Here is a 27,412-nt window from a genome sequence, read left to right as displayed (position 1 = left end):
CTACTGGGATTATCGTGGGTCTAAGATCTGCCGTATCTGATATCGCTGTGCATATGCTAGACACCATAGAGGTTGAAGGTTGCTTGTGTGTGTGGCATGATGTGGATTCGAATACTATCTGTCCTGTTTGCCAGTCTATTGTTGGGTTATGTTGTCTTAGCCAGGGAAGTCCTAACACCACCGGAAATTGAGGTGACTGAATTATATCAAAGCTAAGGGTTTCCCCATGGGTTTCTGCTATGACTACTTCTAGTGTCTAGTGGGGCCAGATTTCAATGAACTCCCGTCAATGGTGTATACCTCTTCTATTGTTTTCTTAGGAATGTTGGAAAGGTGATTCTCTTGTGCCCATTGACCATCCATAAAATTACCGGAAGCTCCAGAATCAATCATTATGGAGACTTCCAGTTGGTGAGTATTCCATTGCAACAAAGAAGGTACAAAAAAGTGGCTCTGCATATGTGATAAGGAGGAGACTATAGATCCTGAATGACCCGATGCCTTAGTCTCTCTTGGCTTCGGGTCCTCTAGTTTTCCGACTTTCTTTTTTGTTTAGGCTTGAGGATGATGGCTGGAGGACAAACGAACGTCAATCTGTAATAAAGTGCACAAATGCTTCCAAAACTTGGAAACGAATTGTGCACCCCTGTCTGTGATAAGAACGAAAGGAATGCCATGGAGTCTGATAATGTTTTGTAGAAAGACCTGTGCCAGAGTGACTGATGTAGGAAGGCTAGGTAGAGGAATGAAATGTGCGGGTTTGGTAAAGAGATCACTACTACCAGTTTTCTGCCGCTAAAGCTGATAGTTTATAAATCTACTCATTCATTAACATGGTCAGACCATTCAATAATCACATTTGATCTTGCTGGCCCTTGCGAACACGTAGTTAAAAAAGCTCCAATAACTCGGATTTACAGACAGTGGCATAAATCATCTCCAAATCTATTTCGTGAAGCATTTAACCCCGTCTACTCCTCTTTTTCGGACACAGTTGATAATTGTCTGACGGCCTTTCATGACACTATTAAGTTCACATTAGATGCTCTGATCCCTGAGAAAAAATCCAGCGTGGTTTCCACTCGTATCCAGACACCGTGGTACTCACCGGATCTTCCAACAGAGAAAAGCAAATGTAAAAGGCTGGAACGACAATGGCGACGAACTAAAGACCCTATAGACAAGGGGCAGTACAAAGCAGCCCTAGACATAGACCATAACAATTTTAAATCCGCACTGAAAAATCATATAGCTACCCAACTTGAGCAATCAGGCAACATTCTAAAACCCTTTTTCACATTCCTAATACCCTCATTAACCCCAAAGCCTGTAACCCAGATGAGGAACCTACTCAATTACTTTGTGACAATATAGCTGACTGATGATTTTTCACAAAAAATAGAGGATATTTATAATAAGATAACATCCTCCATTACCAACACCAATCATAATTTGATGATTGATCATGCCTCTGATTCTTCTAGACAGCTCACTTTAAAAGAATTTCCTTTGCTTACCATTTAGGATACTGAATCTCTACTAAAATCTGCCAAATCAGGCTCTCCCAAAGATCTAATTCCTGAAAAAACTGCTAAAAAACTTGCAGCCGAACTGGCGGAGCCTCTTTGTTCTATTCTTAACTGCTCTATCAAAGATGGTAAACTCCCTAAAGAATGGAAGGATGCTCAGATCATGCCCATCAGGAAAAATCCTAAATTGTCTCCCAATGGTATAACCAACTACCGCCCCATTTCACTGCTTCTCCTTTATAGCAAATTGCTGGAAAACCACATTAACATTCATCTTTCTGCCTTTATTGAATCTTCCAACTGTCTGGACCATTCTCAGTCAGGATTCCATCCCAGGCACAGTACTGAACTAGCCCTGGTTAATGTAGCAGATGACATTCGTGTGCTGGCTGACGCCGGCCAAGCAGTAATTCTCATACTGCTTGACCTGTCCGCTGCATTCAACACCATCTCACACCAAATCCTGCTGGACAGATTGTGCTCTATAGGAATACAGAATTCAGCTTTAGACTGGTTGCAGGACTTCTTCAAAAACAGGACCCAAACAGTGAATCTTGGACCATTTAAATCCAAGACTACCTCAGTAACCAAAGGGGTACCACAGGGTTTCTGTTTAAGTCCATCCTTGTTTAATGTGTACGTTGCCCCCCTTTCAGTACTCCTTAGGACGACACTCAACTTCTTCTTTCCTACAAGAATGATACCCCTAACATCCAAAGCATGTTCGCGGAAGGTATGAAAGCTATAACATCTTGGATGAGCAGTAATTTCTTGCAGTTGAATGCAGGGAGGACATAAATAATGCTTTTCAAGGATGCTGTCACCAGCTGGTCTCCTAGCTGGTGGCCAGAAGAATTAGGCCCAGCACCATCTCCCAAGGCAGTAGTTAAAAATCTTGGGGTACTAATAGATAATGACTTAAACATGGATGAACATATAGCAGTAACTGAAAGAGCTTGCTTTCATGCCCTTAGCCTCCTTTGTAAGGTCTTCCATTTCCTCCCTGCATCAACACGTAAAACCCTGATCCATGCCCTGGTACTTAGTCATTTGGACTTCAGCAATGCTTTGCTGATCTCTGCCAAGGAATCTGCCTTGCATAGTCTTCAGGTGGTGCAGAACCTAGCTGCTTGTTTGGTAACCAGTGCGTCTTATCGTGCCCCATCACTTCCCCTACTACACAAACTTCACTGGCTACCTATTTGCAAAAGAATTCATTTTAAAATGTGCTGCATTGTGTTCAAAGGCCTAAACCAGGTGGGTCCTGCCTATCTAGCTGATAAACTAGTTAAATACACACCGTCACGCTCCCTTCGTTCTGAAGGGAAAGGCCTGCTTGTCATCCCCCATATTATGCAAGCCAGACTGGGAGGACAATCGTTCTCCTACCTGGCCCCCAAACTATGGAATCAACTGCCCCTGGATATCCGCCTTACCACTAACTATCTAGGTTTTAGGAAAAAACTCAAAACTCTGCTTTTTTAACTTTGCACCCCATACCTATACATGTCCTTAGCGCGGAGATACCCCATACGGGGTGATTCAGGCGCTTTACAAATGATATAAAAAAAAGTGGCGATACTTTTATCGCCTGTCTTGATAATATGCCCCACAGAGACCCAAATCTAGAAAGTCCTCTGGTTCTTGAGTGCACAGACCTCGTGGAGGTTGGGTGCACTTCTAGATCCCTATGTTTTCACAAGGCTTCAAATTGCTACTGCTGACAAATGTTTAATTGTAGGTTCAGTCCTTTAATGGGTCTCAGCTTACTCCATATTTGTTTTCAAAATGCTTATAAGACTGGTTTTAAATGAAGACAAATCAAATACTTCCAAACAGTATACATCATGTTTCCTTTTTCATCTAAACAGCAACTAAGTGTTGGCGTACTGCCCTTTACTATAACCAGGTAGTTTGTCTTCACCTGCCAACTACCTCACCCTCACTTGATGCATTATTCCCTAACAAGCCCCTCTCCTCGCCATTCCACCGACTACAACACTCCAGCTTCGAAAAGGGCCCTTCTTTCACAGGTACTGCTGGCGGCTCAATCCCTTTTCAGACTGAGACTTTTTCTTACTCGTGGATGTCACAAAAAGGTCAATAGCACTTGGATAAATAACATGGATATCACAGGCAACAGTCCCTACATATACCGTTCCAGATACCAGGGAAGTAGTGGGCACCAAGAGCAAGAACATCAGCCCGAGCACACTGCAGCTAATAGTCAAGAGAAGAGAGAAGGCAAAGGTAAACTCACTGCTTTCTGCACAGTACTCATTCATGATGCAAAGGGCCCAGACTCAGTCTTATGGGTGCAGTGTCTGGGAATGAGGTGAAGATTCCAGTTACTGGCATGATCTTTAGGAAGCATGCAAAAACAAACTAAAAATACTTTTTCCAAAAACAGACTACAAAATACTACTAAAATCTCAATTTCATACATATCCGGGGCTGTGTAGATCAAAGCTCCACCCCTCTGTGGTGAATCTTTGATCTACAGATATCGCGAACCTAAAAAAAGACTTTAGCTCCACTGAAGCAGATATATTGCTGATAGAGATCGCAGGTCACCCGACCAATATTTTCACCACTTATGTTTCGGGCCCATATATTTCATTTCACCATATACATTGATCAGATGACCTTACAATCTACTACCAATAATTGTGAGTCCCTTTCGATTATTTCCAGGGTACCCGACTTACCATCCACCGTTACGACTACCTATGACCATGATGGGTCAGGGAGCTAGCTGTAAAAGGAAAGGCAGCAAAATACAAACCCAACACAAAATTACTTTGATATTTTCATAAAATGACCACGGACCACTAGGAAGTTTTAAGTTTCTTTATCTAGAATTTAGGCTTGAAAAATCATTAGGTTTACAGATAAAAGGAAAAACGATAATCAAGGTAACAAGGATACATAACCATTACAGGAAAAATGTAAGGGCAATCATCTAAGTTGTAACTAGGGCTATAGGGAACACGCTAAGACAGTTTTCATGAAGGTGAATGAAAACCTGGAATCCTAAGAGATATAGTAAGAGTGAAAATTTAAAACACGCTATAACTCTAGTAAAGTACTTCAGTTAAATGTTAAGAGAAAATTTATAGGCCACATCAGGAAATTGTAAACTGTAATGTAGAAAATGATTTCTAAAAGGTAGGGTAACATAGGAGCACGCTATGAAATTAAATGCAAATAACTTTATGATATGCAATGGTTGCGGAAAGCATGGAAAATTATCATATGCAAAGTATGTCTTTATTGAAGCAAAGACAGAAAAATAGAAAGGTGCAGTTTAGAGTTTTCGGCAAGATATTTACCTAGACTGGTGTGAAAACCAACCCTGGCCACGGGTCAGTTAAGGACAGGAAACACCCCAAGGAATAGCAGTCATCAATGGGACAGCAGGTGCAGTATGGACACCCCAGGACAGGACGGGAAACCCAGATTAGGATCAGGAAAGGACCACCAGGATACGACCAGCACCCGCAGTTCGGAAGCAACGCCTGCGCTCCACCCTCTCTGCAGCTATCAGTCAGAACCCCGATTGGGTTAGCGAACTCCCCAGCAAAGTGCTCTGCCAGCACTTAAGGTTTAGTAAAACCTTAGTCTATGGTCAAATTCGGACAGAGTGCTCCGCAGCTCTCTGTAAATTCAGTCACCTATTGAGTGCGTTGGGTCAGTGACAGGTCAGCTATTCGGACAAGTCGGACAACTTCTCTAGCTAAACCTAGGCTAGATATAATCTTTTGGGTCAGTGTACCACCCCCAAATGTTGCAAAGTGTCAGAATCCCCAATTTCGATTGGTCCTAAGGTAGGATTTGGTTAACACACCAATCAGAACAGACTTATTCAAGTCCTATTTTGCATTCTAAGGTACCGCCTAGCAAGATTGGGGTTCTCATGAGAGAATACACAGAATACAATAGCAGTGTATACATATGTTGCAAGTGCAGTACAAGTTCTGTTTCTCCGGCTGGGTGAAGGTGCATCTTCCCAGGCCCTTTTTGGCAGTAACCTTCTCTTGGCTCGGTTTCAATGTCACCTCGCCATGGCTGGTCCTGCGCAGAACTGCACTCCAAGATGGACGCACAACCCCCATCACCCCTCCGTGCCGAGGATACATGAAAAGTAAGCGAAAACAAATTAAAACATAGAAATGAATGAATGTATTACATGTCATGATTTCACACTTCAAGTTTATCATAAAAACATTATACTATGCAATTAAGGTTAAGTGCTACACATAACGACACGATGAGCAATAGCACGAGCTTCACTTCATTATCACATTAAGCTGCCATTTTATGGCGATTACGCATGCGCACCTTTTCCCTCCAGAACTATATCTACGTAAAGTCCCGTGAGTGTGACTAACGCATGCGCAGAAGCGAAAAGTCAAGCAGCGGCCATTTTTAGGTACAAGGATTAATCGTATTAGTAGAACACATAGGCAAGCTTCACTATTACACACGCACATTCAAAATACATAAAATTAGTAAAACGAACAATTGGAATTACGAGATTATAACATATTTTCGAGGTTCTTGACTCGAGCAAGTCACGATGCGAAATCTTGCTCTATCAATCCCCTCTTTGATGATATTTACTATCATCACAAATAATGGAACCAGATGCCAACTTTCTTTCACACCTTGTACATTTCTATCTCTTCCAACAGGCGATTCAGTTTCTCTTTCTCATTTTTGGTAGGGTGAGAATTTTTCACCTTTTTATAAATCTGATTATTAATTTCTTCCAATTCGAGCTCATCCGCACTCCGTTTCACTCCTCTCGCATTCACTTGGTATTTCTTTGTGTGTTTGCGACATTTGCAACAGACGAATATGAGAAATAGGATAAGACCTATCACTCCAATTGGCATCAGTACCTTTAACAATAAGCTTTTACCTAAACTAGCAAACCAATGACCTACATTGGAGAGACCATCAACTAGTCTCTTCCAGGCACTGTCAACCTCGAGTGGTTTGAGTTCCTTTTCCAAATTAGTAATGTTTTTCACATATCTTTTGAGCTGTACACTTTTGTCCGGAATGTAAGTGCAACAATGTTGCGCCTTCAACATCCGGCAGACTCCGCCCTCTTTTGCTAATAAGGTGTCAAGAGCAAGTCTGTTCTGCAAAACCATTGATCTGATCGCAACCATTTCAGTATTGACCAGCAGAAATCCATGAGCTGTGTCCGTAGACAACACATCCACTATTGTGGATAATTTGCAAATTCTGTGAGTGTTCAGAACCACTCCCACTCCAGGTATCAGTGCACTAAAAATACTACCCATTATTTCACCTACGCTTTCTCTTTTACTACGCACTAAGCCATTAGTGTTTTCGTTGCTTCCAGCAATTTCATTCATGTGGTATATTTTCGGGAAAACAATGCCAAAATAGCAGCTTCCATACCAGTGATCCGGCAATTTGAAATAAGCCTTGTTTCCACATACATAATAAATTCCGGGAAACACAGGTTCTGACCCATTTTTAAAACCCCAACCTCCAATTACCTTGTAATTGTGTTCACATTGACTGGAACCAATGAAAATATTATTATAATAACTAGTCTTCTCGCGATGAAGACAGAGTTTCCCTTTCTTTTCGAAATCCAGCAACAAAGCAGGCCCTGCCCCGCCATTTGAGGTGCTTTCCATGTCCTCAGCCCATTTTGGTGTTTTCTGTCTTTTGTCATTTGCCTTTTTTGGAAACTCTCCCTTCTTTTCTCTGCCATGTTCAAAAATATTTTTTCTTGTTCATGTAATGAACAGGTCAAGTTGTCTCTGTGTGCTTCATTTAAGTCTATGGTACCTATAGTCAGAAAGTATTCTCCCATATACCGTGTAACGTCACTTTTGGTATGTACAGGATTCAGATTTCCACGTATGGGAAGTTCAGAAAATATCACGTCTGCATTAGAATAGTAATACTGTAATGGTCCTCTTTTATAAAATAAGCTTGCTAAAATGCTACAGGAAATTCCATAGGTCAGAGGTAGGTGATGATACGTCACGCCTTCAGCTACAGAAGTAGGTAGCTTCATGCAGACATAGCAATCTTCTATTTCCATAGTTTCTACATAATGCACTAACAAGTTTGCGAAAACATTTAAGTGTGTCTGGTTTCTAACTCCGTGGTAATGTAGTCCTTCCTCATCTGATGCTTCTAAGTCTTGTTTTGTCTGTCTGAGTGCTTTTTCACGTCTTTCTACACTTCGTGTTGTCAGTTCTTCAGTGTCAGTAGTCTGAGTAGGGTCAATATTAGTATTTTTGCTTACCATAAAAGGAATGAAAACTGTTAGTCCTATCCAAACTAATATTACTATAACTATACTACATATACATACCTTGCAGCATGTTTTGCAACAACTGCGGCTAGGTCTACCACTCACGTTTGAATCAGACATTTTGGCTCAGAAGAAGTTTTCAACCCCTCTTTGTGTCCTTGCCCAGGTACCTTTATGCTGAGCAATTTCACGGTGGTTCGTCCTCTTCCTCTGCAGAGTAATCAGTGATTGGTTCCCCGTCGCTTTCGTCAGTAATATCAAGATCCTCTAAATTTTCCAGAATCAGATATGTCCACTCAGGATCCTGGTATTTCTCATTCAGTCTTTTTATTCGATCACTCCTTCTTTTGGAACTTTCTCCAGCTTGCTCTGTTATTCGTATGCTTTTTCTTCTGTCGGCAAGTTTCTCTTCTACTGTTTTTATTCTCAGTCTTAGTCTCTTAATGTATCTTGGTTCGATATTTTTCTTTTTCTTAAGTCTTTTGGTTGGCACTGTTAGTTGACTTTCTTCTAATGCTCTTTTGTTTTCATTCGTTTGTGGCGTTTCTTTTGTCTCTTCCCTTCCTGTCTGGCTAGTCCCAGGTCTTGTATCTAATTCTTCTGCCTGGTTACTATGCTGGCCTGGTTCAGGAGAATTTTGGTTCTGGCTTTCGAATGTCTCTGTTGCTGTGTCCTGAACACGTTCTTCTAGTTCTATCTGATCCTGTTCAAGCACTTCGATCTCTTTATTTTCTTCCGCTCGAACTTTTGTACTAGTTCTAGTCTGTCCCTTTTCAATATCAGGAGTCAGTGGAGGAGTATCGATCACTTGTTCTGTCCCTGTCTGACCTCCCTCTTCGTCCTCAGATTTGATGTGAATCTCAATGATCTGAGGGTCTTCGCCTGTGCCTGTCTCGACCTCTCTAATCCACTCTCTATCTTCGTAGATTCGCTTTCTTGTTCTGATTGGGTCTTCAATGAAATCGATTATAGGTATCCAATCATCTTGGCTGATACTCGGTTGCTCGTCATCAGCTACTTCCGGACCAACGTTTACAGGACTCTCAGCTGGACTGGTGCTCGGTTGTTCGTCTTCAGCTACTTCAGGACCTTCATCCGCAGACCCCTCAGCTGGACAACCTTCAGCTCCAGGCTCCTTGTCTGGAATTACCTTTTGAGTATGGCTGGCATGGATCCACCTGGGAATGCCTGCACACTTCACTGCTGTCGTGGTCACCAGTATTACTTGGCGTTTTTCTCCCCACCTCGGTGCAAGGCAACTCGAACGAGTGTGCTTCTTTATTCTAACCCAGTCGCCTGGAACCAACTTGTGAACTGGAGTTGTCGGGTTGGCGACGGCGTCTTCCCCAATCTGGCGAGAGATAGAACGCACTTGGTCACCCAGTTTCCTGCAGTACTCAAGTACCAAATCATCAGAAATGCTTAACAGTTTGTTTCCTGGTACCCATGCTTGTCTCATCACTCTTCCCATCAATATTTCATGGGGGCTCAGGCCTGTTCTCCGATCTGGAATACTTCGGAGTCCCATCAGAACAAGAGGCAAAGCAGTAATCCAATTCATTCCAGTTGAGTCACACATTTTGGCCAACCTTGATTTAATAGTGCCATTTATCTGCTCTACCACTCCAGAAGCCTCAGGACGATGTCCACAGTGTAACTTTTGTGTGATTCCAAATACTTTACAGAGTTGGTCCATCACCTCATTCTGAAAATGTCCGCCTCTATCTGATTCAATAGTGACTGGCACCCCGAACCTAGGTATCAATTCTCGTAGTAACAATTTGGCTACTGTTAAGGCATCACTCTGTGGGACAGGGTAGGCTTCCACCCATTTTGAAAAGAGGCAGACCACTACAAGGACATATCTTTTTCCCTCGCAGCGTGGCATGGTGATGAAGTCAATTTGTATTCTTACAAAGGGACCCCCTGACTTTCCAATTTTCCCCAGTTCAACTACTGTTCTTTTGCCAGCGTTGAACTGTTGACACGTCATGCACCTCTGGCAAAGGGATTCTGCTACCTTCCTGAATTTCGGGTTATACCAGGTCTGTTGAAATACCAGAACCATGGCATCCCTACCAATGTGTGATCCCTCATGTATCAGTCTGGCCATAGGGGCAAGCAGGTACCTAGGTAACACAGACATACCATCTGGGCCCACCATGACACCATCCTCACGTCTTGGTCGACAACCAAGTCCCTTCCACTTCTCTTTCTCTTCCCAGGGCACAGCATGCTGCCATTCTCTCACTTCATCCCAGGTAGGCACTTCTTCAAACACCATAAGTTGGCAGCTGTTTCCAGTCCCACCCCGTCTGATATTCATTGACATGCGATCCATAGCACATTGTTTTGCTACCCGATCAGCAAAATCATTTCCCAATGACACGGGGTCAAGGCCCTTCTTATGAGCAACACATTTGACCACTGCCAATTCTTTTGGTAATTGGATTGCCTCTAGAAGGTCTTGGATAACTTTTCCATTTCGAATGGGGGTACCTGATGAAGTCAGGAATTCTCTTTGTAGCCATAATTGGCCAAAGTCATGCACAACCCCATAACAGTACTGGCTGTCAGTATACACTGTTATTCTTTGGTCTTTTCCCAATTTGCAAGCTCGTATCAAGGCAATTAGTTCGGCTACTTGTGCAGACTTTATTCCAAATAAACAGGATGCTTCTTTAACTTTGTCTAACGCAACCACAGCGTAGGCAGCACTTAGGCCTACAAGTTCGTGTCTCATGCATGAACCATCCACAAACCATTCTTCATCATGTACAGGCAAGGGTGTTTCTTTAATGTCTGGGCGGGGTTTAGTACTGAATTCTGTCAGGTCAATGCAGTCATGCTCATTCTCTCCCTGGTCTTCTAAAACCATTGAGTCAGGGAGCAGAGTGGCGGGGTTCAGTATATTACACCGAGTGATGGCCACATTTGCAGCACCCACGAGAATCCTCTCGTATTTAGTCAGCCGACTAGGGGTGAGATACTGAGTCTTGGTTCTGGTTAGTAAAATCACAACTGCGTGTGGAACATACACAGTTACAGGATGTCCCATGACAATAGATTCACTCTGTTCTAAACTTGTGCATGTTGCAGCCACTACTTTCAAACATCCAGGTAATCCAGCAGCCACTGGATCTAAAGTGGCAGAAAAATATGCCACGGGCCGTCTAGTTAAGCCATGTTCCTGTGTTAGGACCGACAATGCACAATTGTCTCGTGTGTCACAGAATAAAGCAAACTCCTTGGAATAATCTGGCATTCCCAAAGCAGGAGCAGTACACAGACAATCTCGTAATTTTGTAAATGCTGTTAAGCTTTCATCATCCCATTCCACAGGGTCCGGTGCTCCTTTCTTTGTCATTTTTATTAAAGGCTTTGCATGGACTGCGAATCCCACAATCCATTGCCTGCAGTAACCTACAACTCCAAGGAACATTCTGATTTCTTTCTGAGTACGGGGTAACTGTATCTTTTGAATTATTCTGACTCTCTCTGAGGTGACTTTTCTGATTCCCTTTTCTATCTGGTGCCCCAGATATTTCACTGTTTTTGAACAGAACTGTAATTTTTCAGGGGCCACTTTATGTCCCTTTTCACTTAAGTGATTCAGTAGGGCAATGGTGTCAATCACGCAATCCCTATGACTTTTGGACGCCACCAATAGGTCATCAATGTATTGCACCAAAACAGACTTTCTCGGTAAGACTAAAGTTTCCAGGCATTTTTTCAAGATCTGATTAAAGATAGTGGGGCTCTCTGTGTACCCCTGGGGGACCCTGTTCCAAACGTACACGTGACTGTTGAAAGCAAATGAGAAAAGAAATTTGCTATCTGGATGCAATGGGATCGAAAAGAATGCGTGACATAGGTCTATCACGGTAAACCATTCAGCATCCCAGGGAATCTGATACAGAATCACAGCTGGGTTTGGGACAATAGGACAGCAAGGAACCACAATTTTGTTTACCTTTCTCAGGTCCTGCACTACTCTGTACTTGCCACTAGGTTTCTTGATTCCAATTATTGGGGAATTACATGGGCTACTCATCACTTCTTGTATGATGTTTGCTTCTAGCAATTTCTGTATCTCAAGGGCAACTCCTGCTCTCACTTCGGCACTCATTCTGTAAGGCTTAGTATTGGGGTAGGCTGCATTTTCCTTTATGGCTATTTGTATTGGGTCTACATTGGCCATTAATCCTACATCCTTTCCTGTAAAGTCCCATACTTCTGGTTTCACTGTCTGTTGAAGTTCTTCAGGTAAGTCCCGTATAGTCATTCGTTTAATTTCCGAGTCAGGTCTGACTAGCATTAGTTTGTAAATACCATCTTCGTCTGGGGTTTGAATCTCAACGCCCTTTGGTGTGCAAAAGATAGTGCAGTTCATTTTGCACAGCAAATCACGTCCCAGTAAGTTCACTGGACTGGTATCACAGACGACAAATCTGTGCATTTCTTTGAAGTTCCCTATTGATATCTCCATGGGCTCGGTAACGGGGGTACTAATCAATTGATTAGATATTCCCACTACTTGGATTGCTTCTCCCGAGAGGGGTAGGTTTGGAACGTCTGCTGTTCTCACAGTAGAACGGGTAGCACCAGTGTCCAATAGAAAGGTGACATCATTTCCATCAACCTTTCCTTCAATGTATGGCCCTGACTGGTCTACCGGCAAGGAGGCGCCAAGTACGCATTCCTTGTCCTCCCCTCTCAGGCCCCGTCAGTACTCGTCGTCACAGAAAAAAGTGTCATTCAATAAATATTGCGAAGTTGCTGCATTTCTGTTCTCATTGTCCCCCCAGATCTCTATATCATCTCCCTGCGGTGATTTTCCCTTAAAAGTTGGCTTTGGCGCTCGGGGTATTTGAATCGTTTTTACTTGCTGCTGGGTCTTTCTTGGCTTTTCATTCTGCGTCTGTGGAATTAAATCAGGGGTTTGGGTATTATCGGACTGTAAATACGGATACTCGTCTCTCCAATGTCCAATTTCCCCGCACTGGTGGCAGGGAAATTTCTTTTTGGCTTCCTCTCTGCTCATTTTTGCTCTGGGCTTTCCTCCACCCCCACCCCCAGGGCTTTGGTTCTGAGTGGTTTTATTTAGCTTATTCAATTGTTTTTCCTGCTGTTCTGCGAGCTTCACTTGAGCCCACATCACCTTTTCCTTCAGGGCCTTTTTCTTTTCTGCCATTTCATCCTCACAGTACTTTGCGTACCGTAGGACCTCGTCCATTTTCTTGGACTGCCAACAGATTTTGTTATCTTTTATCCACTGACAAATTTCTGGTCTTAAACCGTTTACAAACCTGTAAATGAAATGCGTCATGTCCTTCATTTCGATGTTATCTATACCACTGTACGTTTTGAACACCTGCAACAGCCTTTCATAAAAGGAATGCACAGTCTCGTCCCTTTCCTGCGTGGTTCTATCTATCTTGGTCCAATCAGTTTCCTTTGCGGGCACTTTTAGCTTCAGATGCTGAATTACCTGTTCATATTTCCTCATCACCTCAATAGAGGGTTCACCTGTTTTGGAGTCCCTCTGGTATTCCTCACTAGGCCAAGCTATGGCTATTTTGCACTCAGTCCACAGATCTACAGGGACCACTATGTCGAAGAACCCATCCAGGTCCTTCCACAAGCACGTTTGTACTTTTACAAATCTTTCTACCTGCCGGTACCAATCAACGGGCTTTTCTCGTAATTTCGGGAAGTTATTGGTAAAGGACACAATATCCTGTCTTGACCATGGAACATGTACATATTTTCCTCCTGGCACTTCGCGCATAGGCCATAACTGTTCTGGTTTGTCTGCTTCCTTTAGAACGAATTCGGGAGTTACCTGCTTAGACCTGGCCTCATCTTTTTTCCTAGCCCATCTGGCTTTCCATCTTTCTACGTCTCCCCATTTCTGTAACACTGTCAATAGTTCTTTGACCTGTGCCTTTTTCCCTGATATATTCAGGTTTTCCAAATCTTTGTCTGAAAATTCTGCTCTGTATGGTGTCTGCAAGGGTTTCGATTTTGAAATATCTATTCCCATGCTAGCAGCAGTATCTGTCAATTTTTCATGAAGTACTCGGGCATTTCGGGTAAGACTTTTGCAAATAAACAACAGCTCTTCTTCAGAGTAGGTATTTAACCTGTCTAATCCTACATTTCCTGCCATTAATTCTTCTATTTCTACTCTTAGTTTGTAGAGATCTAAAGGTTTCGTCTGCGAAGTTTGTTTTTCTAATTCTTGGCTCCATCTTTCAATTTCTTCAGGTGTAACTAAGGTGACACTTCTAGTACCCGAAGTCGATTCCATTTGAATCTCCCTCGTATTGAAAGGATTATGTCTTTTCTGCATTCTTTTCCCTGTATTTCTTTTGGGCAGATCCATTAGTGAGACTTCAGACTCGCCCTCGCTTGTCTGTTCATCTACAATTAAGGGTTCTGGCCTTGGCTGGGCTATGACTGGGGAAATGACTGGAGGGTTTGGACTCTCATGCCGATCCCCATACAATGGAACCACGGGTCCGATTGTTACTGGGATTGTCAATGCCTCAGGACTGGTATTTAACTGAGAAATTTTCTGAATTATCTCAGCTCTCTGCCTTGCTAGAATTTCTCGCTCCTTTTCTTCCAATAATCTCTCTACGGATTTGTCATGTAACACCTGTGGGGTCAGAGTGGGAGCATAACTCGGGGCAGTGGGATGAGTTTCACTAGGTCCTTCACCATAATTTGGTCTTGGGAACAAACTTCCTGTACCTAGGGACCTTGGTTCTCTTTCATATAGAGGCTGTAAAAATGGCATTCCTGAACCTGAGGGTCTTGGCTCACCCTCGTAGGGAGGTCTCGGGGAAAAATCGCTTTCACTGGAGTATCTGGCATCCCCCCTAGCTGGTATTCTTGGATAGATATCTCTTGTATCTACGGGACCTAAGCTCTCGGTATAAGGAGGTATGGGGCAACCCCCTCCTGCACTGGCTGATCGGGCCTCATCCTGAGGATGAAGTCTTCGGGAATTTTCCCCCTCACTGGAAGGTCTATTTCTTTCATTATAAGGAGGCAGACTTCTCATAAACAGGTCATCTAATAATTCATCATCCGACTCTCCAAGGGGCACCCAGTGTTTACATTTTTCTGTCTTTTTCTCCCCCCCAGGAGGACCACATGCTGGCATCATTGGAAACAGTCCTTCTACAATCATATTCTGTCTCCACTGTTTCATCTTTTTGGCTCGGGCTTCCTGCTTCAACTTTGGGTAAAATTTAGTTAACCCTTTATCCATTCGGGGCTTATCCCTTTCAAAAGCCTCGATTTCCCATTCCTCTAGTGCTTCATACTGCGTTAACCTAGGTCTGGGGTGTAAGTCATTCATTCGGGTTCTCAGATTGAATAGAATCCTACTGTTAAAGGTACCCTCTAACGGAAAAGCCAATACTCCATCATCTTTCGTGTATTCCACCCAGTTCTCCAACCATACACATGTGTTGTACCCTTTATCGAACATCATGAAAGATGCGGGAGTGTTGGGTTGCGGTATGACAACACCTTCTCTAGTTTTAATCGGCTTGTCCTTTTTGAAATAATTCTTCACTTTGTTTACAAGAGACACTTTTCTCTTAGTTCCGTACATAATGTCGTTTTTAACGCCTTTCCACTGATCGTCCTCGAATCCCATATGCCGTGGATCAGGTCTGGTATGCGGTCTATACGAATGCCACATACGATTTTTACGAGTGACTTTGTTTACAAAACTCACTTCCAATCCGAGTGCGTCTCTTAATTTCGTGCAACCAATGAAATGCACGAGTTCAAAAAATTTTGACCAATGGGTGCGCGGCCTTTTCGCGAGACCGTTCTCACGCTTTGGCACTCACCCCTCCTTTACAATTCCAGCTCCGCTACAACCCCGCTGTGACTACCAATCCCAGCGCGGCACAGAGTGACGTCAGAGCAGCTTCGCGCCTGACTCCCTCCTTCACAAGGTAACGGAAACTTTCTTTCTTTCTAAAGTGCTAGTGTTCGGTTATTTAACAACGAATACACATTCGCCACTGTGCTCAAGTGTCTAGACAGGAAAGAGTTTTGTTTCACTGCAAGTAAACTACTTCCATTTACTTTTCACACTCTACGGGTAGATCTCTTCCGCCTACCCTTCACACTAGCATTGGGGCACCTGCTACTTCCCTAGACTCATCCACCTTTCCGGGATATATCCAAGTCTAAAGTTTCACCAGCGAGCCCTTTTGCTTTCACTAAAGCTCCGATGAACCTGCTACTCTTCCGGTGTGACCCTCACTAGGTTATGCCACAATAGGAATTTTGCCAATGAACCTCGTTACTAACATTTATTCAATCATACATTCAGAAAAAACCCTAGTTAGTGCTTCCAGTTCTGCCTAACCTGCACCAACTTTCCTTGAAAGCCAGTGACCTCAAAGCAAGTGGATTCTATTCACCACTCGCTATTCAATTCCCCGGGGATTTCCGACAACATAGATAGCGTTTTACATACGAATGGATTAGCACATATAACAGTATAATAACAAGAATAACGATTTTAACACATTTCATAATTTTTCAAAGCAAACACTTCAAGTGAGTGATCAAATCACTCGAATTGTCTACTCTCATTAGCAGCATCCAACTTAGTTAATCTTAACTAGTCCTGCCTAACCTTTAGCTATTCCCTAACCATCCTCGATGCTACCAGAAAATTACTGATAGAGATCGCAGGTCACCCGACCAATATTTTCACCACTTATGTTTCGGGCCCATATATTTAATTTCACCATATACATTGATCAGATGACCTTACAATCTACTACCAATAATTGTGAGTCCCTTTCGATTATTTCCAGGGTACCCGACTTACCATCCACCGTTACGAGTACCTATGACCATGATGGGTCAGGGAGCTAGCTGTAAAAGGAAAGGCAGCAAAATACAAACCCAACACAAAATTACTTTGATATTTTCATAAAATGACCACGGACCACTAGGAAGTTTTAAGTTTCTTTATCTAGAATTTAGGCTTGAAAAATCATTAGGTTTACAGATAAAAGGAAAAACGATAATCAAGGTAACAAGGATACATAACCATTACAGGAAAAATGTAAGGGCAATCATCTAAGTTGTAACTAGGGCTATAGGGAACACGCTAAGACAGTTTTCATGAAGGTGAATGAAAACCTGGAATCCTAAGAGATATAGTAAGAGTGAAAATTTAAAACACGCTATAACTCTAGTAAAGTACTTCAGTTAAATGTTAAGAGAAAATTTATAGGCCACATCAGGAAATTGTAAACTGTAATGTAGAAAATGATTTCTAAAAGGTAGGGTAACATAGAAGCACGCTATGAAATTAAATGCAAATAACTTTATGATATGCAATGGTTGCGGAAAGCATGGAAAATTATCATATGCAAAGTATGTCTTTATTGAAGCAAAGACAGAAAAATAGAAAGGTGCAGTTTAGAGTTTTTGGCAAGATATTTACCTAGACTGGTGTGAAAACCAACCCTGGCCACGGGTCAGTTAAGGACAGGAAACACCCCAAGGAATAGCAGTCATCAATGGGACAGCAGGTGCAGTATGGACACCCCAGGACAGGACGGGAAACCCAGATTAGGATCAGGACAGGACCACCAGGATACGACCAGCACCCGCAGTTCGGAAGCAACGCCTGCGCTCCACCCTCTCTGCAGCTATCAGTCAGAACCCCGATTGGGTTAGCGAACTCCCCAGCAAAGTGCTCCGCCAGCACTTAAGGTTTAGTAAAACCTTAGTCTATGGTCAAATTCGGACAGAGTGCTCCGCAGCTCTCTGTAAATTCAGTCACCTATTGAGTGCGTTGGGTCAGTGACAGGTCAGCTATTCGGACAAGTCGGACAATTTCTCTAGCTAAACCTAGGCTAGATATACTCTTTTGGGTCAGTGTACCACCCCCAAATGTTGCAAAGTGTCAGAATCCCCAATTTCGATTGGTCCTAAGGTAGGATTTGGTTAACACACCAATCAGAACAGACTTATTCAAGTCCTATTTTGCATTCTAAGGTACCGCCTAGCAAGATTGGGGTTCTCATGAGAGAATACACAGAATACAATAGCAGTGTATACATATGTTGCAAGTGCAGTACAAGTTCTGTTTCTCCGGCTGGTTGAAGGTGCATCTTCCCAGGCCCTTTTTGGCAGTAACCTTCTCTTGGCTCGGTTTCAATGTCACCTCGCCATGGCTGGTCCTGCGCAGAACTGCACTCCAAGATACTATGCAATTAAGGTTAAGTGCTACACATAACGACACGATGAGCAATAGCATGAGCTTCACTACATTATCACATTAAGCTGCAATTTTATGGCGATTACGCATGCGCACCTTTTCCCTCCAGAACTATATCTACGTAAAGTCACGTGAGTGTGACTAACGCATGCGCAGAAGCGAAAAGTCAAGCAGCGGCCATTTTTAGGTACAAGGATTAATCGTATTAGTAGAACACATAGGCAAGCTTCACTATTACACACGCACATTCAAAATACATAAAATTAGTAAAACGAACAATTGGAATTACGAGATTATAACATATTTTCGAGGTTCTTGACTCGAGCAAGTCGCGATGCGAAATCTTGCTCTATCATTGCCACCTATATACCTTCAAGTAGGACCATTTTCTCACCCTAGGAGTATTCAACTCCCATTATGAAGATATGGAGAATACTTACACCATCACTCTAAGGGACGACATTGAGACTTTGGGCCTGTTTCAAATGGCTCAATCTCATTCTGCTGGATATACACTTGACCTGATTTTTTTTCCAATTCAAATGCGGTCATGTTAAAATCGCCCCTGGAAGCTACCAGATTAGGCCACAACCTTCTTAATTTCTAGAGTGGTCTGAGTCAATGATGCCTTAAAGCAACTTCTAAACTTCTTACTACTTGAGCCAGATCCTGTAATCTCAGAGGGAATACTAATTTGACCAACACTTCCATTTACCCACAGGTGGACTAGCAGATAATATCAACATGTGGCTGCTCAATTTAATGCTGCCATTACGGAGGCCCTAAAGACTGGCTCTTATGAAAGCTTGTAAATCAAGCAGAAGATCTACCGCCACTAAGTGGTGTAACCCAAAGGGAAAACAAAAGATTACGCAAGAGACTTGCATGTAACTAGCATTACTCCAAGCTAGTCTGACAGAGCGGCTTACAGAGAAGCCCTTTTTTCATATCATAAGAATATTCGTATGTCACGCCAGAGCTACCTCAAGGCACTCGTTGGACGAAACAAGGATTCCTCTAGGCACATTTTTAAAATAGTAAATACATGTACCCATCCTATTTTCTGGTCTCAAGAACTGTGAAGCACTCTATCCACTTTCTTCCATGATAAAATCAGAAACATCAATACAGATTTCACTATCTCACCCCTTCTTATCTCTCTGACCCATCTCCAAAAATCTCCCAATCTTCTTTTAATTTGCCCCCTGGCTAGGGGTCGCAGTTTCAATGAATTTGTTGTATAGTTTATACAGTAGCGGTTAGCTACCATAATACTTTTCTACCTATTTTTGTTTAACCTGTGTCCAGCTAATGGGTGTAAGTGTTTACAAAATGCATGTGCTTCTAATGCATCACAAGAGGTATCGAACATGTTATATATCTTTGTATTGAAGCGTAACCTTGTGTGCAGTTCCAACAAGGCAAAGATTTTATGTAGTCAATACTAAGACTTGTAAGCAGCCTTAGGTATTAGACTGAATCCTCTCAGCATGACAATTTCTACATAACATAGAAGACTGTGCACACTATGTACATGGGCTTATTTTGCTTCCAAAGATGGGTTATCTGTACATTTTTTCCCAATGTATGAAGGCTGCAGGTAGTACAATCTTTAGCATCTTCAGACCGTGCTTGTTTTAAGCGAATAGTGTCTTTTTGGCCAAGTCTTGCATAGTTTTCTACTCATATCAATTACATTTCTCAATGTAGGTTCAGTGACTGTGAGGGGTTTGATACAGATCAAAGCTGTCATTAGTAGGGCATTAATTTTGGAACAGACGTTGAGTATCTTGAGGAACTTGACTTTCTCTGAACAGTTGTATACATATTGAATACCATGTTCAATGAGAGTTTACCATATTTACCTGGTTGATTGTTAATGTGAACGTAGGCTACCCGTGAAGTGTATGTTATAGGGTCAATGTGGCACATTACACAGACTTGCTACATTTAAGGAAGGTGTATAAGTGATTGCATTAGCAATGCTTTATATTATTCTGAGCTATTTTGTACTTACTTTCAGGCCTCTAAAGCCATGTTAATTTATAGCATAATATGTACAAGAGAAGTTTGGATGAAGTTACCAGTAATGTCATCAATGATATCATTTGAGATGTCATCAGTGATGTTATAAATAATGTCATGGAACATGTCTTGTGTGATGTAATATGTGATGTCCGAAGCAGTGCATGGCAGGGGCGCAATTTATAGTTCGCTCTGTTAACTATAACTGGTGTATCTCTGTGTTTTTTTTGTCCAAAATGTTAATATTGTCACTGACATATTCTCCTAACTATAACATTACTTTAATCTTTGGGTTTTTTTCTCATTGAATATACATAAATATATATTTTAATTTATTATGCCATTTGGACTGTTATATGTATGAACGTATGCATGTCTGTATATACATATATATATATCTATATCTATATATATATATATATATAGATATAGATATATATATATGGTATTTCTATAGCATGAATCTAGTCAAAAAGACAACAAAGTGCTGTAGAGGGTCAAAGATAAGCATAAAATCAACAAATGATAGGAGAAGAATGTGCTCATTGGATCGTTATTGCTTTGTGATGTGTTCTTTAAAAAAGTGGGTCTTCAACTCTTTCCTAAATTAGAGCTGCGTTAGGTTACATTAAGTCACTGCCTCCTGAATTTTCGAAGGGAGTTTGATGCAGTACCCGAGAGTGACCATGTTTGGTGCTATACTCACCTCAAAGTTGGGCTGGAGTACATTTAATACTGTTTTGAGACCTTTAGGGTTGTAGTAACTTTAGGTTCAGTTTGTGAATAACAATGGTCCCACTCTTTTGTGAGTGGTACATTAGCATGCCTCTCCCTAACATCCTTCCTGCCCCTCCCTAAACCCCACTTAAATTGTCCTAAACTCCTCCCATTACTGTGTAAATATTCCCCATTTTATAGCTACTCTCCATGGTCCCATTCACATTGTCTACAAAAACATTTCTGTAGGAGTATCGAGAACGCCTCCACTTTGGAGGAGATCTCCTCACAGACACAATAGAAGAGTTGGAGATTTTCACTCAGATGGGGGAAGGGTGGTTGGGAGTGGGGCGCTGTTCATGTGTTTTACACTGTAAAGTTTTTAAGTAATCACACAGCTAATAAAAACTTAGCACTCAGATACATTGCAGAAAACCTTCTGAGACACAAATATGCTTACTCAGTTGAGGAAATTTCAGTTTCCGAAGTGGAATATATTCTTTATTTTTTTTAATACAGCCACTGCCGAGCAGGGCATGATTACAGACAGGAAAGTTTTACATTTTGTGTTTTTGGAGTTGCTTAAACAAGAAGCCCATCGGCTCATCCAAGTTTGCATTAAAACTTTCTTCTTCTAAATTATTTCACTCCCTTTATGAAACAGAGGGTATTTGTAGCATAAATCCCCGAATATGCTGAAGGAATACTATCAATGTTACATTGTGTTTGTTGACAATTAAAAATGAGATATAAAAATTAGAGGTGATCATTTTTTTCTTCATTGAAAGCACTATGGACTCGGTTCCTTTTCCCTTACAGGCTTTCCTTCCAGTTCCTGTCCCTCCTCTAAGAGATGTTCCACATTGCGGTTCCTTCTTGTTCTTCTTCTTCCAAATCTACGAAAAAAGGCAGCGATGCTGAGGCAAGATACAGTTCCCTGCTCTTCTTCTACTGTTTCTTTTGCCATGTCTAGGGTCGGAGTGTCCTAAATTACAAGCCAAAACAAGAAATAAAACGAAGATTGTTATTTACATCAAATAGTACTCACTTAAATTGACCTATAGCCCACTCCTCCTCCTTAAAGACACACATGTTCTCTTGACCAACAAAATTAAATAAAGACTAATGTGAACAATATTTAAACAACTTCATAAAATATTCCTTCTGAATATCACTCACCAGTTCCTTTGTTAGACCACATTTTTTAAAGGACTGTGCAATCCTCTCCTAACTCTATCATGCATTTGGTCACTGAATCCACAGAAATTCTGTTTAAAAACTGAAATGTTGATGTCTAGTCTATCACAACCTGAGCTGTTATAAAATAGATATGTAAGTTGTGTTGAACTGACATTGCTGAACCCTCGCACAATTACGTTTTTGCTTTGGGCCTGATCTGAGAGATGTCACAAAGAAGATAACCTCCATCATGGGATCATATCTCTGCAGAAATATGGGGCCTCATTAATGATTCCCCTGCACCATCGGAACGTCACTTTTTGTGACGTTCCATAGCGCAGAAGCCTGCGTGATATTTATCAAGCAGCACTAAGCCACTTTTTTTGGCTTAATGCTGCCTGATAAATATCAGTCCATTTAACGCAGTGTTCTGCATTAAAGGGGCGTGCAATGGGTGTTGCTGGGGGCATTCCCAGCAACATCCATGGCCTTTTGACACTGCCCCAGAATTACTAGAAATCGTAAATCTAAGGCAGTGCCAAAACCTTACTGCCTCCCCAGGGGAGGTGTAAGGGAGGCGCAATGGGGAGAAATATCTTTATTTCTTCTCGTTTTTCCTTTTTCAACGTGTGCTGCATTCTGCAGCACACGTAGAAAGAGGAAAAGCTTCTTGTGATTTTTTTGTACAGGAAGGTTTCCCTTCCTGTACAAAAATAATCATCCCCACAGCGCAGGCTCCCTTGCACCATAGTGTAAAGGTGCCTGCGTTTGCGCAGGCAGCCAATTGTGCGCCGGCGCAGGGGAAAAGGACAGGAATGCGCCGTATCTTATAGATACAGCAAAACACACAAATGTTTCTTTTGCGTATCTTATAGATACAGCACATTCCTGCCCTTTTCTTTTGCCGCAGGGAAGCGCAGCAGGAAGGCCTGCTGCGCTTCCCTACGGCAGTAACTCAAAAATGAGGCCCATGGAGTTTTAAAGGTAAATATTACTCTGTCTTCCTTAAGTATCTCAAAAAGAGCACTGTCACTTTAAGAACTTTGGAACACCTTTCCTCAAGCCTCCTTCCATATGCATAAGCTCCATAAATCCATCATCCACTGCTTCACCTAATTCCTTTTATTTATGCTAAATAGGCGGGATTGAGGGATTGGCTACTCCCTTGCTTCCCTATTCTGGAAATTGCTGGACCTCTCCCCCGCTGCATCCCCTTACTAGAAGGGGCGCATTATGCTACTTTTTGGGGAGCTTATTTGGATAAGGAAGATATTGATTCCCAATGCCACTCTGTCTGTTTACAGCATGCTTCAGGCGGTTGCGTGGCATGCAACAAACAGTTCTCAGCAGCTGACCCTTACAAACTCCAAAGTCTTGTGACGGGCAAACCTTAATCTTGTGAGCTGTGTTTTTTTCTGAATTAAATGTATCCATGTGAAAGCATTTATTCCTGAAGAGCTGGGTATCAAAGGTGATCATGGGCTTTTAAGGTGGATGGAAAATGTCACACTTATTTAATTAAAGGGTATTTGGGCCTAGGGATTGTATCAGAATTGGCAGCACTTACCGTTACCATTAATAGGGTAGCTACCTCTGTTCCAGATGCTTCTGCCACCCACTCAGGAGGGGAAAGCTCCTGGTACCCACATTTCTGAGTATATGTCGGAACCAAGATGCAAAGTGTTGGTACTTGAGGCACTGAATGACCTGTTCTTTCCTGAATAGATGTGTACTCTCCACATAAGGATGCTCCTGCTGTGGAACCCCAAGGAGCATGTGCCTGCTTAATAGACTACTAGAGGAAAATCCTCAAGCAGATAAATAGGGCTTTAGTCTCTTTGGAGGTTGAGCCTGTCTCCCTTTCCCAGGTCCCAGTTCATCAGTACTAGGGTACCTGGACCCAGGGCCTGGTACCAAAGATCCTGAAAGCCCCCCATCCTACCCTTCAGCTGTTAAAGCACACTCCATAAATGGGTAGAAAGGGAGGTAGGGTAGAAAGGGAGGTTTTGAGATCAAATTTGACCCCTCCTTTGTTTCTAGAGCCTGCTGGGGAGTTCTTCTGATTTTGTACATTTAAAGAATTAAGCGAAGTAGAAGGAGAGGGAAGAGGATGGCGAAAGTGAGGAAACATTCAATAAAGGGATTGAGGCCAATTGCAAATAAGACAGTTTGGACATCTGAAAACTCAATGCAGGTAATATTTTTAAAAGACTTCAGTGCCAAAAAGTGGTGAGGCAACACATATCTCCTACGATGAGTAGTATGGGGAGCCCAGATTTCTTACTGTCAGATCACCTCTACTGTAGCTCTCTCCTGATGACAGGGGCTCCCTTCATTTATATTCCACTTTTCCCAAGCAAATCCTGTCAACCACAATTGCCAAATTAAAATCAGGATCCATCTGAAGGTTTTTAACCAAGATACAGTAGCGTAGATGATACAGTACATCAAAACACTATTGATACCCCCTTTTCTTTCCTCTTGGTTGCCACTGCTTCTACTGCAAGGGAGTTTGCAGCTTCCCCGTTGTAAATGTCTGAGATTTTTATGGAGCTGCCAAATCGGCTAAAATAGCCAAATACTTTACAGATGCAGGAATGCAAGCATTATGTAGACCCAAACATTTTGCTTAATGATAATGAACCATCCCGCCCTCTTCTCCAAGGTAAAAAAAAATGATACTGAATCTAACACTACAAATGCTGATACAGAGCAGAAGCCATTACAAACAACACAATATGTTCATGTATTTATATCTTCAAATTGTTTACTTCTTTTCTAAATGATTTCTGCAGGACTTTTAGGGTTTTGCCTTATTGGCACCGCACCCAGCAAATTGAATACAATGCAATACATCAGCATTTGTAAAGAGCAACAGCTACCTCAACCAGAGGTGTCCCGGCGCTAGCGTGATCCAGCAAAAAAAGGTATTGGGTCTACAAGCTGAAAAAAATTCAGCTGGCCCCGGATAAAAAGTGGACTGAAAACTATTGTTGATAAAAATAACATTTATTTTTTTCTCTCTTTGCTAGAAGCAGTTCAAGCAGTGTTGCCCTAATGATATTGAAGCCCTGGGCAAGGCACATTTTGGCATCCCCTATTTGTGACAACTTCTAATGCTATTGCCTATATTCTGGTCATTGAAGCCTTCATGATTCCAAACAAGCTTTCAGAAATGGGATTTACTCAAACACAGGGGCTCCAAAAATTCTTAAAATTCTTAAGATGACACTGTGCAGGTGGGGTAAGGGGGGGAGAGAGGGAGAGAGAGAGAGAGAGAGAGAGAGAGAGAATTTACTTTACCAGGGGGGCCCTTCGAAGGTGGGGCCATGGGCAATTGCCCACTTTGCTCATGCCTTAAATCACTGCTGTATTGAATCTGCTGCTATGTGGGTTGAAGAGTGTATCCTTCCACTCACATAGCAAGGAGGCCTGCATGTCTTTCCCTGCCAATGGAGATGCATGGGTGGAGTGAACAAATCCCTCTGGCAGTGCCTTCACTGCTCCCTACCACCCCAAAAACATCTGATGTCTGCTGATACCCCTCACCAACCTCCTCTTTAAGTTCACGTCCCCACAAGCCCCCCACCCAGTCACTCATTTTGGTCACTCCCCTCTTTCCCTTGATTTCACAACTCTCCTCTGCACTCCCGCTGAGCACTCAGGCCTGCTCTCACCTCCCACGCCTGCGCTTCTGCTTTACTGTCTCGGCTCTTCCCCATGCTTCATTTGTTGTTGGTCTGCAGTGTTACCAGCCTCTGGCCATGCTAGGCATTTATACCCACTTCGCCCTAAATTCCTCACCCTCCCAAGCTGCCCAAGTTACTTCCCCTCCTCCCTCTAACCCGGGAAGCGCAAGTGAGCGAGAGGAGAAAAAAAGAAAAGCAGTTGGAGCAGGTAAGTCAAAAATGGTTTTGCTCTATGTTTGCGAGTTGAGTGTGTGAGTATGGGCTTATGTCTGTGTGTCTGAGAGTGTCTGTGTGTGCAGTGTGTGTGCAGGTGCATGTGTGCATGCCTGTGTTTGTAACTGTGTATGTGCGTTAGCGCATGTTTGTGAGGGCATCTTGCGTGTGTCTGAGGAGCAAGTGTTTGCTTCCACTCGTTAGATGCTGGACTTGACACAATAGTGCTAATTCCTGGCAATCTGCAGGCCCTGGCACACTGAGGTATTCCCTGGCAACATGCAGGTACTGGTACAGTGGTGGTGATGCCTGGTAAAATGCATGCCCTGACACAATGGTGGTTACACATGCCATCATACTGTGCCATCATACTGATAAACAATGCCATTTTGTGGGCAGCTAAGGCACAAATAGGAATTATTCCGAATACATCAGCATCAGGCTGGCTTAGAGAAGAACGAGTACAAGTGATCATAAGTTAAGAGGTATATTAGTTTACATACTTAACTAACATCTCCAAAACCCAAGACAAATGGCTTTGCCTGGGTTTTGAGGAGAGAGTTGTACAAGGCGAAACCTATTGCATTCATGAAGGTACACAGTCAAAATATCGAGTTTCAAATATCGACCTACCAAAATATCGTGTTTGAAATTTCGAAGGTCAAGAATATCGATGTCAAGAATATCGTTGGACAGAATATCGACCCTAAGGTAAGTAATATCGAATTTATTAATATCGATATAAGTAATATCGAAGTTAGTAATATCGATAGCATATATATCGATGTAACTAATTTCGATGTCACTAATATCGATATTTGTATTATTTTTATGTTTTTTATTATGTATGTGTTATATGTTTTTGTTAAGTATTTAAATTATTTTATATTATATATGTATTTTTTTTATATATTAATAAATTGATTTTTAACTAAATTATATGTTTTAGTACCGGAGCGGGTTGTGGGTTTATAGGGGAATAGGTTGGGAAGTAATTTAATAGTAAATAATTAATGATTCTTTTATGTGTAATTATTTTTTCATTTAATTATTAATTGGCAATTAATTTTTTTAATTGATAAATTAATTATTTAATTGGTAATTAATGTTAATGTTTATTAAATGTTATGTTTTAGTACCAGAGCGGGTTGTGGGTTTATAGGGGAATAGGGTGGGAAGTAATTTAATTGTAATTAATTAATTTTTTATGTATAATTAAATTTGTATTTATTTATTAATTGGGAATTAATTATTTTAATTTATAAAATAATTATTTAATTGGTAATTAATGTTAATTTTTATTAAATGTTATGTTTTAGTATCAGAGTGGGTTGTGGGTTTATAGGGGAATAGGGTGGGAAGTAATTTAATTGTAGTTAATTAATTTGTTTATGTATAATTAAATTTGTAATTATTTATTAATTGGCAATTAATTATTTTAATTGATAAATTAATTATTTAATTGGTAATTAAT

At 41.8% G+C, this 27,412-nt stretch overlaps 1 protein-coding gene across 1 annotated transcript in view; it reads right to left on the bottom strand.

Moving 5' to 3' along the window:
- Positions 1 to 21,321: 21,321 nt before the first annotated feature.
- The window catches only part of LOC144752451 (uncharacterized), a 156,541-nt gene continuing 150,450 nt past the window's right edge, over positions 21,322 to 27,412 (bottom strand). The window contains exon 9 of the mRNA XM_078640375.1: positions 21,322 to 21,842. Coding sequence (XP_078496501.1) covers positions 21,648 to 21,842 — 195 coding nt within the window. The 3' untranslated portion in view covers positions 21,322 to 21,647. The remainder of the gene's footprint in view (positions 21,843 to 27,412) is intronic.

The sequence above is a fragment of the Lissotriton helveticus genome, chromosome 5_1 (assembly GCF_964261635.1).
Source record: "Lissotriton helveticus chromosome 5_1, aLisHel1.1, whole genome shotgun sequence".
NCBI lineage: Eukaryota > Metazoa > Chordata > Amphibia > Caudata > Salamandridae > Lissotriton > Lissotriton helveticus.
The sequence above is the reverse complement of the archived record's forward strand: the minus strand, read 5'-3'. Positions and strand labels throughout refer to the sequence as shown.